Source organism: Limulus polyphemus, unplaced genomic scaffold, assembly GCF_000517525.1.
Source record: "Limulus polyphemus unplaced genomic scaffold, Limulus_polyphemus-2.1.2 Scaffold1720, whole genome shotgun sequence".
Lineage (NCBI taxonomy): Eukaryota > Metazoa > Arthropoda > Merostomata > Xiphosura > Limulidae > Limulus > Limulus polyphemus.
The window spans coordinates 234,287-247,664 of NW_013667330.1; the positions used below are offsets into that span (position 1 = coordinate 234,287).

The following is a 13,378-nucleotide window of genomic DNA, read 5'->3' on the forward strand; positions in this document are numbered from 1 at the left end:
GTTATATGTGGGTTGTCTAGTAAGAATCCACCTTTAAAATGCTACACATTTAAATTAGTGTGATAAGTAATGTGCTGAGTTCATTCATTACCATTGGACATGCTTAAATCTATTGTCAGCGGTTTAATTCACAATACATTGCTCAAAACAATTAAATAACAATTTTAATATTATATCTAAGACAAGGCAAAACAGTTGTTATATATCAACCACTCTCAGTTCATTATTATAAAGATTATGTATCTGATGATCAGTTATGTGATTTGAAATGTAAATTATTGGCCATTAAACCTACGATCACGAACTGGACGTGGTTGTACATTTTTATAGTTCATGAAATTGTTCTTCAGTATGGAATATGATCACCAGGAACAACAAGGTAAGACTGACACTTGAAACCATTTGACCACCCATTTGAAAGCGCTGTTTGCAGGGGATATTTAGTGTCTAGGGCCACTTGGCGGTATGTGATACACTTCCAAAGAGCATCTCTTACACATTCGATGGGCTTGAAGTTTCATAAGCGTAAAAGCCACATCAATCGGTCAATGTTTTCTTCTTCAAGGAATGTGTCGACTAGTTTAACATGTTGGGACTGAAATCAAAGCCAGTGAATTGCACCAACGTATAGATCATAGGATGTCGCCGCTATCATATATAATTAGCGGTAGTATTCCGCGTGGTGTAGAGGTCAATATGTTAAACAATGCTTACTGCTGTTCACAGCCTACTTCCTACACTACTATAAAAATGGGGGGACTCAAGTTCCAGATTTTATTTTCAAATAAGCATAGGCCTGTTATCTTTCTTCAGGGCGAAGCTCGCTCACCTGTGAAACTAGCATTGCTCCTCCTAGTACTGGTTCGTTGAACGTGTCCTGGCATCATTGCAGGCGATTGCCATGAGCGTAATGCATCTCATTAGTTGCCTGCATACAGGCTGGTCATGTGATATCTGTGTTCAGTTTCTTCCCATTTGATTGAATCTTGCAGTCTGTTCTCTACGATTGCAACGAGCGAGAACTGACAGATACGATTACCTATTTGTGTTATGGATGGTGGTCTGCCTTGTCTGGCTGTCAAAACAACCTCCTACTAATGACATTTTAAGACACTTGGAGCCAATTGGCAACAGTCTGTTCTCTACGATTGCAACGAGCGAGAACTAACAGATACGGATTACATATTTGTGTTATGGATGGTGGTCTGCCTTGTCTGGCTGTCAACACAACCTCCTACTAATGACATTTTAAGACACTTGGAGCCAATTGGCAACAGTCTGTTCTCTACAATTGCAACGAGCGAGAACTGACAGATACGAATTACCTATTTGTGTTATGGATGGTGGTCTGCCTTGTCTGGCTGCCTCCTACTAATGACATTTTAAGACACTTGGAGCCAATTGGTAACAGTCTGTAGTGATTGGCTGGCTTTAATATGTTCAGTGGTTCTCCACGTGAGTAAAACATCCAAATATCTTATCCGAGACCTAGCCATGGTTCATGAACATTTTAGAACTCTTTAAACTCTATACATCACTTCAAAGTGACAACAGAGATATGATTATATGAGATCATTATAGTTTAGGCTGGATGACCAACAATTTACATTTAAGATCACAGTCTGATTATCAGATGTCCAAATTTGATAACAACAAACTGGGAGAACTGACTGCCATATTTTAAAACAGTTGTAACAGTTATAATATTACATATTTCGATTGTTTTTAACAGTGTGTCGGTGTTATAACCTTTTGTTTTGGTTAAATCACTTTATTAACGTTATTCTACGACATTAAATTTTACTTGAGAACTTGAAATAGCTTTTTAAACGATAAAAGCAACAGTGTATGTATGCTAAATTTCAAATAGTTCCGTAACTGAAAATCGCCCAAAATATGCGTTTCTAAGACTGCTACTCAACATGCATATCGATTACTAAGACTGGATTTAAATGATGAAAACAACGTACAGTACGGATATTTTCTGGCAGTACGGTGGTGTACTTGTCTGCTTGAAACTGTGGATTCTGATCGTCGGCATCCAGAACGTGTACCGTCAAAGTCGTGAAGGCACTCTTTGGAGGATCTCCTTGGTCCTAACCAATAGAAACAGTATCGATATTTTGAATAAATGCGGTTAATTTTTGTAAATTTCAATTATAACTTTGATTTTTAGAAAATGTTAAGCTACTCAGCTCATTAGCCTAGTGTGACCTGGTCGACAGCAATTATTTATGTTACATGCAAGAGGACGTTAGATCACGAATAATTTATGTCATCTTTACTGTCACCAGATATTACCCACGTTCCTAAAAGTTCATTTGAACCAGTCCATTCATTCTTGTCTGACAAATTGTGTACTTACACTCTAAGTGATATTCGATACGTTGGAAGTCTGAAGAATAAAACCACAAACAGGAAGCAAATATCTCGAAGAGAAACATACAACGAATTAAAAGTGCTTTAGCTTCACAAATCTATACTATAATAACGAATATGCAAGGTTTTATAATTAATATTAAAATAACTTTTATTCTTTGTAATTTCCAGTACTAGTATCAACCTTCTTTTTCCATAGTGTGTGGACCAGTTAGAAAATAACATCTACAGCTTCATACTCATTTTGTTTTTGTATGAATATATCAAGTTAAATTTTAATCTACTTATAAAAGGTTGCAAGTTAAGTTTATTTCAGTCAATTTAAGTCCGGTTTATTTTCTCTAATCTTGTGAGAAGGCTTAAGGCACATAATATGTCTTTGTAAATTAAGTTTTTTTTAGTAACATTTAGTGACTTGTATGTCGTTCTTGTGTCGTATTCACTCAAGCTAATAATAAGTCTATAAAACCTCCCTACCTGGCTGGTTGCCAGCCTTTAAAAAAATGTGAACAAATTTCTTGAACGTGGTCACCAACCATCTAGACGACAAAATGACTTTTCAAAAATACAAAATGTTTCGCTAGACTGAATAAATTCTGCTTAACGCAAAGAACAACTATACAGCAGCGGAATTCTTGAAAGACAGAGTTGCTCGAAGTAGTACGTTAAATAGGATTTAGACAATCAATAATTTCAAAGATATTTTTGTATGGATAGGCATTATGTTGCGCACAAATAACTTTAAAATCTATTTAAAATACAAACAAAAAATAATGATATAGATTTGAATGCGATATTTGGCTATCTTATGCCTACAGATTATTTCAGACTTACGTTGGCAAAATCTATGGAAGCTAAGTTCTAAGAAGCCATTGAATATGTGCGTTTTCAAGAGCGTTATTCATTATTTTTATGAATTTTGTAATACAACTGCTATAGCGTTGTTTGCCAAAGTGCTAAGTTGTATTTCCTAAACAGAGAAGAATCATCCAAGTAGTTTATAGAGTTTCAAATCCACGTAAACATTTACAATCAGAGAGTGTGTTAATGCGTTTGTTTTGATCTTTCTTTGCGATCTGCTTTATGTGAAAATAGTTCAGTTTCTCTGTGCCACATAGATCTGTAAATATTTCAGACAGACAGACTTTAAATTACGTATGTTTAAGTTACATTACTTCTACGGTACTACCACACACAAACACATATATATAAACATTTTCGCTACACAAAAGAAAAAACTGTTAACTTCAAATTCGATAATTAAATTTTATTGGCATACGCTTAAAAGTAACAAAAATAGTAACCAGGATTTCAGTGAAGTTTCTTTGTTTTTCCACGGTGCACGGGCTTTCGTCCAATTCCAGTTTCAAGAATAGGAGAACCACTCTTAAAAACACAGCATGCACCAAGCTGACATAAAGAACAGATTCAGCCTTAGCAAGGACAACATGTATCAGATCAGTATATAAGGAAATAGAGGTTTAATTAGCAGGACAAATGGCACCAGACTGATATAAGGAAGCAGAGATTAAAATTTGGCAGGGCATCATGGATCAGGTTAGAATGAGAAAGTAGAGGTTCAACTAGCAGGCCAACTAACACCAAATTGAACTATATATATATAATGAAGTAAAATTTTAACCTTGGCAGAACAACATCTACCAGGCTAATATAAAAAGTTGAGGTTCAACTAGCAGGCCAACTAACACCAAATTGAACTATATATATAATAAAGTAAAATTTTAACCTTGGCAGAACAACATCTACCAGGCTAATATAAAAAGTTGAGGTTCAATCGGCAAGACAACATGCACCAGTACTTTAATTCTCTCACGATTACAGATGACAATGTACTGTGACGTTTTCAAAACACCATCTGTAAACATTTCCGCTATTCTATAAACATTAGCTTATCTTGTTGTAACTAACTGTTTGTTTATTTTTCCCATTTGGGGGCGATACATCGTTCTACAAACTTATCTCTCATGTTTGCTTCAACTCTGAAAACATCACTATAAATAATAAATTTAAGCTAACGAGAGAAATATTAAGAACAAAATATATTTACAATTATTAGTCTATAACATATACTGTATGTCTGAAAGTCAGCGAATCAGTTTTTTTATACTACGTTGACTATTATGCTAAAATCAGAGAACAAGAACTTACCTGTGCTTTTATTGTTATTGAAAATTTGGGGAGGGTCTCGAAGTCTAGTGGAGCAGTTAACACTAGGTGACCTTCCAAGCGGTTATCGAAAGCCAAAATATGCTGTACTCAAAGAAGAGAACAAGTTTTTGAAACAACTGATTATACAAGAATCGCATGAATAATTTGGCAAGCAAAAAAATCAGCGCAACAAATTTATCTTAGAAACCAAGTAACAATCATTCTTCTATGATGAAAAATAAGTAACTGAATTTATGCTTGTTTCAGAAAATGGGTAGAACAGAATATTACTGTAATTCTAAAATGAAATTTAGTTGTAATAACACAGAATACAAAACAAAATCCCATTGTTTAGTTTCAAAAGGTTTCGTCATTAAAACACTTGAGATAGAAGAATGTGTCAGTAATTTTACATTATCAATGTGCACAAGATAAGAATGCTTTGAAAGGTTATAATCTTATTTGATAGGCACTTACTTGAGCTTTAAAGCAACTTAAGTTTGACTACTAATTCAAAATAGAACATACACAGATTTTTTCTACATTTCTTTCTCTACTTAATAATTACCCACCAGTATGAATAAATCTGGAAAAGACAAATCAGACAATAAAATAAGCCAGCCAATCAAAATGATTTGGCGACCTTAGCAACAATTTAGATTTAAAAGATAATTTAAGCATTTCTTAATGTAAAATTAGCCACGTACTGCAGATTACTTTTACATTATCACATTGTCCTAAAAATATGAAGTGACAACTGTTTTCTGTAAGAAAGAAAACATATGATTGAAAATTAAATAGACTATAGAATAGAATTTCGGTCTTTGTGTGTACATAATAAAAGTTCACACAAAACATAAATTACAACAATTTTTTATTACGTGTTAATATATTACTAGAATTTTTCAATTATTTAAGAACTGAAATGATCTTCAATGCACTTAAGCCTGATTTTACCGACTTCGTCCAAATAATTATATTCAGTAAAATCCTTGTAGCAATAATGTTTTATTTTTATGTAGGCCTGTGACTTATTTCTATTGGTATAATATACACACCACATCTCACTCACGATGTCTCTGGTTAGGTAAAGTTTTAACAAGTAATTCTGTCTGTCTTTCTTCCATTTTTTCTTCCTTATTGGCTATATATATTTAGAATCAGTCTAATCAAAGTAGAAGGAATATCTAGCAAAGAGTGTTTAGAATCTATTGCTCTAGAACTACAAGTAAGTGTGAGATTTTCTTGAATATAATACTCACCAGTTTCTCCCTTTTTCATCCTTTAAGGCCAGTACGTTAAAACACAACACTATTTACTGCTCATTTCGAATACTTAGTGTTTACATTTTCAAATCTTGGTTTAACATTAAGAAGAATTTACACGTACAATATATTAATCAGCAATATATATTTTCTAGCTCACAATTGTGTAAATACTTGTACACGAATGACTAAATGATATTATTTTATCTATGACAACTGTAAAAATGGAAGATATCGTTATAACCATTGCGCAGCAACATCTACTACTTTGAGAGGATTTTTTTGTCATGTATGAAAGGTATATATTTTACACATGTATATTAAAGTGTTCTGGGACAAATGCATTCAGAATAATAAATGTATGTTCTTACAAAAGTTGACGGTTTTTCATAACGTTGCTCCAGTGTTACAACAAAGTGATGTTGCATCAAAACAACAAGTAAGAATCCGACGCTTCTTCTTTTGTAAGCCTAACAATGAAATCTGAGTTACGAGCACAGCCTTATACATAGTTTATAAAAACGGTCTGAGTAACAGAAAGCCAGTAATCTCGTACTTGGCACTTGTAGAGACGAATGTTTCATCTCGCAAAGTTTACAGTCTTCCTGTCCACAAATTTCATTTGATATAATAGAAACTCTGCATTTCGCACATTACAACTTTGTTCTCGAAACCATTTACTTGGTCAGAAAATATTCTTTAAAGCAGTCTTTGTTGAGTCTTCGCACGTGATGATTAACATTTATATATTTTTTAAAATTCGGAAAGAAATAGATATGTTATTTAGGGTTAATTTTACTTACATGATTCAATGAAAATATTCACAACATAATAACTGCTTACGTAGAGAAGTGTGACCCGTAATGAGAAAAATTATCAGTGCGAAACTGTTTCAGTTATTATTGTTGTTTTTAGGCTCAAAACTAGACAATAACCATCTGCGTTTGTAAGCCCTTTAGCTTACCACTGAACTAACGGGGGACAACTGTTTCCGAAACCTAATTCCAAGTTAATAAAAGAATTAAGGTGGAACACTTACGTAAGCGAGCCTCAGAAGCCAAAAGGTTAGAGGTGATAATAATAGAAATGAAAGGTAGTACGTTAAATTTTCCAACCTATATAGAGGTAAATTTTTGGTCATCATGACTCTTGTCAATGACATTAGTGGGGCAAAGCTTCTAAGATGTCATTCATTATTCAAGACTTGATCGTGCGAACGTTTTATCGTTTATCCATGAGGAAGGTTCAACTCTATGCAATTATGACATCGTGACTCGAGCCTTTGCATCTGTTCACGAAATATACGCACGATTGCTTAATCTGGTTGCCTTTGGGGCATGAAATCTGACCCCTAGCGGTAAATTCACAAGTTATAAACAGCCCTTCTCATTTGGAAGACCATGTTTCAATAATAGGAGCTTCTAAGATGTCCTAATGAAAGCAATATTGTATAATTTCATACTTTATGTTATAAATAATAAACTCTACTGTGAAGCACTGACGCATAAAACAACATTCCTATTTTACCTACATCTGAATTCCTGATAAGACCTTGCATTTTATGGCAATAGAAACGTTTACCTCATGTAAATGAAACTAAAACGTTAATAAGAAAATCTGCATTTGTTCGTTGGTTTCCTCATTGTCTCAAATTCATATTGTCTTGTTATAAAATGGTAAGCTTGAAAACGTGTTGACTCACCGAATAGGGTCCACGTTTCACATAATATTCCACAGTGCTGAAAGGACCAGCTTGATCAACATCAATAGCTTTGATGTTTTGCATTACCACAGTCCCCACCACTGTTACCTACCAGGGAGAGATTTGTGAACATTTCATCAAGCACGGTTTTTAGAAATTATCAATATACGTAATGTAAAATTACTTTCTTTTCTTACAGTGCCACATTGATGTATTCTGATTCCTTATATCATTTTGTTAACAGCTAGACAACCCATATAAACTATCCAAACACTTATATAATAATATTAATCATTACAGTGCCACATTGATGTATTCTGATTCCTTGTATCATTTATTTAACAGCTAGACAACCCATATAAACTATATAAACACTTATATAATAATAATAATCATTACAGTGCCACATTGATGTATTCTGATTCCTTAGGTCATTTTGTTAACAGCTAGACAACCCATATAAACTATCCAAACACTTATATATAATAATATTAATCATTACAGTACCACGTGAATGTAGTCTGATTCCTTATATCATATTGTAAACAGCTAGACAACCCACATAAACTATCCAAACACTTATGTATAATGATATTAATCATTACAATGCCACATTAATGCATTCTGATTTTTTATATTATTTTGTCAACAGCTAGACAACCCACATAAACTATCCAAACACTTATATACAATAATATTAATAATTACAATGTCACATGTATTCTACTATATCCATTGTCGACGAGGACTTTCGCACAATACCAGAGACCATTAGTCCGGTTAAGGTACATAGTAATGGTCGAGGCGCTATTTATATCAACAATTGCTTGAACAAAAACTATTTCGGTGTGAACTAGATTAAGTTGATGAATTATAATTTCTATCAACTTTGTCTAAGTCTTTACAATTTAGAATTAGGTATATAATTTTTATGAACATTAAATTATTTATTTCACTAAAATGTTTATTAATACGTGCTGAAGATCTCACCTCGCTAAGATTTAGACTGTAGGGGGTTCCTACAAATTTTGGAACGTTATCATTGGCATCCGTGACAATGATCCGAACTGGGATGGTAATACTCTATAAGTACAGAATAATCAGTAATTAGTAAAGTTGAGGTTGCAAACATTATAATCATATTATATAAACTTTCTAGAAATAAATCACCGCAATATATAAACGCTCAAATATATATGTGTGAAAAGACACACTCCTAAAATCAAAACAAATAACAGCCAATTTAATTAATGTGAAAACAATTAGTCAAATTTATTATTTGATAACTTTGTATCTATATGTGCGATTAAAATGATCAAAATGCATGCTTAAAATTCCCTTTCATATCCCCCTTAGAGTTCTAAGCATAGAATGAACTAATCATATTCCATTAAATTTCTATCTTACAAAATAAGTCACTGACAATATTTATTTCTATAAATTTACATAACTGTCTCCCGGACTCAGTGGCTTTAGAGAAATTTCTATCTGAAACATTTCTATGGTCGTTATTACATTGTGCATGATGTTTATACATAAAAAAGTAATATATATATGCATATAGTGAATCCTAAGTAAACGGTAACCTTTTGTAACGATTACTTTCCGTTTACAAAAATTTATCCTTATAATATTAACTTTATTAACTTATTATACACGTCCCATTATTTGGTGTATTAGATTCCAGCGAAATTATAGACAAGAAAAGCACTGACTGAACAAAATAATTACTCTTTCATGTATCCTACAAATAAAATAAAAATAAAACTAAATTCGAATGCTATGTACGCTATGCAAGAACGTCTAATTTTTGATTTAAATGATTACGTGTTTTCAGTTTAGTAAGAAATCAATAAATAGTCACGATAAGTCTTATTTTTAGTGAATGTCGTTCAATGTGGCCCGGCATGGCCATGTGGTTAGGACGCTTGACTCGCAATCAGAGCGTTGTGGGTTCGAATCCCCGTCTCACCAAACATGCTCGCCCTTTCAGCCGTGGGGGCGTTATAACGTGACGGTCAATCCAACTATTCTTTGGTAAAAGAGTAGCCCAAGAGTTGGCGGTGGGTGGTGATAACTTGCTACATTCCCTCTAGTCTTACACTGCTAAATTAGTTCTCGTGTAGCTTTGCGCGAAATTCAAAACAAACAATCAAAACAATGTCGTTCATTCACTTTGGCGTCAATATTTTTCATTTCACAGAGACAAGTAAACAATGAACGAAAAACCTTACATCTGAAAGTCATATTCTTCCGTTTTCAATGGAATTCATTATACCATATTATTATAATCCCCAGGTTATTGTACGCGATCGGTTCAAGGGGTAAAAGTTCGTATACTATTGAAAAGCAGTAGTAGACGAGATTCATCGCGGAAAGATCGAAAATGTTTCACTAACAGACGACAATAGTCCATTATATCCAAGCGAGCTCTATCAGGGTTACTGTAATCTGCCAAGAAGGTCACAATTAAAATAAAAAATACACAAGGAGGTCTGAGGGTCAAGGAGAACGAAGTCTCGTGGAAGAACCGGGGTTTTATGCTCTAGTGATCTTGAACTTTATCACAAGTAAGTTTAGTGACAATCAGTTATATATATAATTATTACTATTGTACCACTGAATATTACACAATTAACTAACCTTCGCAATGGATACAGTACTTGTACTGCGTATCTTGATTTGCACGTAACTGGTTTAGATAAAACTTTATTAAACGGAGTAGCATCGTGGCGGGAAGAATTCAACGTCTGGTTAAGATGCTTCAAAGATTAGGACATAGTGGGTACTTATAACTTCAATTTTAATGGAATATTTATATATATATATATAATTTTTTCTAACTTAATCCTAGAGATGATTAATTCTGAACGTGAAGCGTACAATATATTATCTGAATATATGAGCTGTAACGAATTTCCGTACAGCCCGACTTCGCCTAGACCTAGGATGGCAAAATTCTGGCGGAATCTTTTGTTTTGTTTTTTAACCGCTGTTGAAGTAAATAAATATATGTAGCGAACACAACATTAACAGCACTTCAGTATTGAACTTGTGTTTATATCTTCACTGACATGTACTTTAGTGTCGAGACTAAGATATATATAAAAATATTTCATAGCTCTTGGTTGAGATTATGTCCGGCCCACGCAGTGCGGGGGCGGTACTTCCGAAAGGGCTTAGGGGGTGGCAAAAACTTTAATACCTCACTAATGTGGGGTGTGGAAAAGTTAAGTTAACATATATTTGTACGTGTGGCCAGAGCGAGTAATCATTGCCTTTGTATTTGACGTTTTAATCAGATGATTATTAGAATACAAAAAAAGTATGAGCAAACGTCCACAGTCACAGCTGTTGTCAAAACTCTTACCGGGTCATTTTTCCCCACTTTTGAGCAACTGACGTCTACGCTTAGACTCTGGACTCCATCCACTCCTTCCTTGTCTAGCCTCTGTCTGAGGACAAGATTTTTAGTGTAAGGTTCAATAGATATAGGAAGGTTGTCATCATCCAGAGATAACACTATGTCACCGTCTTTACCAGCATTTCCACCAACCTGTAGTTTCCCAAGAACATAATCTGAAGAAAACAAATCATATTGTCTTTATTTTGCAGTTTGTACACAAACACAGGGTATGTTCATTGTTTGTTTGTGTTTAAAAGTTGATCAAACTCTCTTACATAACTTTTTTTATCTATTACCTCAAATATTAAGCTTTACATAAATAGGTTAAGAAAATGTGTAAATACTCTTATAAAGTTTACTTAAAAAACAAACACATACCGAAAAGTGAAAAAGAAATGTTATTCTTTATATGTATATATATATATATATATTTCTAACAGGTGTACTGGTTTACTTCATTCGAGCCCCCCAGTGGCACAGCGGTATGTCTGCGGACTTACAACGCTAGAAACCAGGTTTCGATACCCGTGGTTGGCAGAGCACAGATAGCCCATTGTGTAGCTTTGTGCTTAACTTCTAAACAACAAACAACAACTACTTCATTCGATTTTATCTAATAATATTAATATTTTATATTTGACAACGCCTTTCACTGTGTTGATATTTCAATAGTGTTAAATTATCATAAAGGAAATAAAATTATTTGCTTAGCTACTACTGAATGCTATTAAATAGATGTAAACATTGTATCTTAATTTTGAACGTAAACTGCTTTTTATAATTTATTTATCAAACAGGATATATACAAATCACTTTTTTTTCTTTTTTAGGAAATTAAAGAATCTAAGTATCCCATGATACACCTCTTCACTTTATTTTCCGCGTCATTCATAAAATACTTGAACATGACTTTCAGTTACAGTAAGTCCAAGAAAGCAATGTGATGTCTCACAAAGGTAAGCCTATTTGGAGTAAAGCGGGTTAACATTTTAATCCGGTTTTATGAAGATTTATTTAAACGGGGACCCTTTGGCAGCCTTGTCATAAAGTGTAAATCTAAGAGTATTTTCCAAACTTACCAACAGGAAGCTCTTCATTTACCGTGAACGTCTCAGAGGAGCCGCCATTCGTTAGGTAACAACGATTATCTGCAAGGGTTAAAAGGCTTATCATAACAATCGAGACTGTTTTTGTTTTTTTCAATGAGCTTTCATGGACTCTTCTCTAAACAGAAATGTTCATCCATTCAACTTTGTGTAATAGCATTTGGCCTATTTTCATTAATTACTATATTGCCATTTATACCACTTATAATAATTGTTAAAGACTAAATTGTGATAGACAATACAAACTATTCATTGTTTAACTTTAAGACACATAATAATTTTACAGTATCATAAATATAGCTATGATATATGAATGATACTCGTATAAACAATTACAGGACACATGACAGAGTATATAATAATACCAATAGCTTGATTCTTGTCTTTACACTATCATGTATTAGTAAATGCCATAACTTATTTTTTATTACTTAAGCAGTCTAAACAATTTTAAACAACATGATCTATTAACATTTTTATTCCATTTTAAGCAGTAAACACTATTAGTCTAGTTTAGACAACTGTTCTCTGGTCGAAATAAATAGAGCATGCCATTTTAGTACACGGGATGAGACACAATCTACTATGTAGATAAGTTGGCCACCAACAGTTTCAAATATAGTGGATCACATCACCTCTAAGCCTGTCCAGAGTTTTGTCTTTAATTTAGGCAGACTTACATTCTACACATCCAAAATGTTTGATACCCGTCAATGAAGGTGACCCACTTTTGAAGTCCTTTGTTCAATTGGAAGGGAGACCAGAGGATTTATCTAGTTTTGTTTTCATCGCGGTTTGATGAGATATATTCATATATAGATTCAAACCTTACCTTTATTTTTTTCCCTAATAGACATATTTCCCCACTGTGGCTTAGCGCCTAGTATGTGGTAGGAAGAGCAAATAAAGCCAGTAGTTTAGGTTTGAGCTAAACAACAAACAAACTAATAATTATACAGAATAAAAGTTTATTTCTATGTGTGAATGTATGCTTAATCAAGCCTTATTGTCCATAATGGATATGATTCTGTTTACGTATACTTGTCTGAAATAAAAGGTTTTATATGGGCCCCAAAATAGAAAATTATAATATCATAGCAAGTTTTAAATGTACGATTATGTGAATCCTGGAGAAAAAGGGAGCTCAATCGTAAATGGTTTATGAGGGAAATAAAAAAACAAATAAAGAACGAGTTTCATATCATGGAAAAAAGTATACATTATAAAAATGACTTAATTGGTCAAACACTAATATGAAAATAACTGTTTCTACAAACATATCCGTTGGAATAAAAACGTTAATGTTTTTCAAGCACTATTTTATTGTATACACTATAAGAATTATAGTAGC

The 13,378-nt window shown here is 33.3% G+C and overlaps 1 protein-coding gene across 1 annotated transcript in view; it reads right to left on the bottom strand.

Annotated features, from left to right (window-relative positions):
- The window catches only part of LOC106464689 (protocadherin Fat 4-like), a 32,217-nt gene extending 20,094 nt beyond the window's left edge, over positions 1 to 12,123 (bottom strand). The window contains exons 1-6 of the mRNA XM_022392461.1: positions 12,001 to 12,123; positions 10,886 to 11,094; positions 8,506 to 8,598; positions 7,516 to 7,623; positions 4,549 to 4,650; positions 1,971 to 2,096 (exon numbers count right to left, since the gene is read on the bottom strand). Coding sequence (XP_022248169.1) covers positions 1,971 to 2,096; positions 4,549 to 4,650; positions 7,516 to 7,623; positions 8,506 to 8,598; positions 10,886 to 11,094; positions 12,001 to 12,094 — 732 coding nt within the window. The 5' untranslated portion in view covers positions 12,095 to 12,123. The remainder of the gene's footprint in view (positions 1 to 1,970; positions 2,097 to 4,548; positions 4,651 to 7,515; positions 7,624 to 8,505; positions 8,599 to 10,885; positions 11,095 to 12,000) is intronic.
- Positions 12,124 to 13,378: the final 1,255 nt, after the last annotated feature.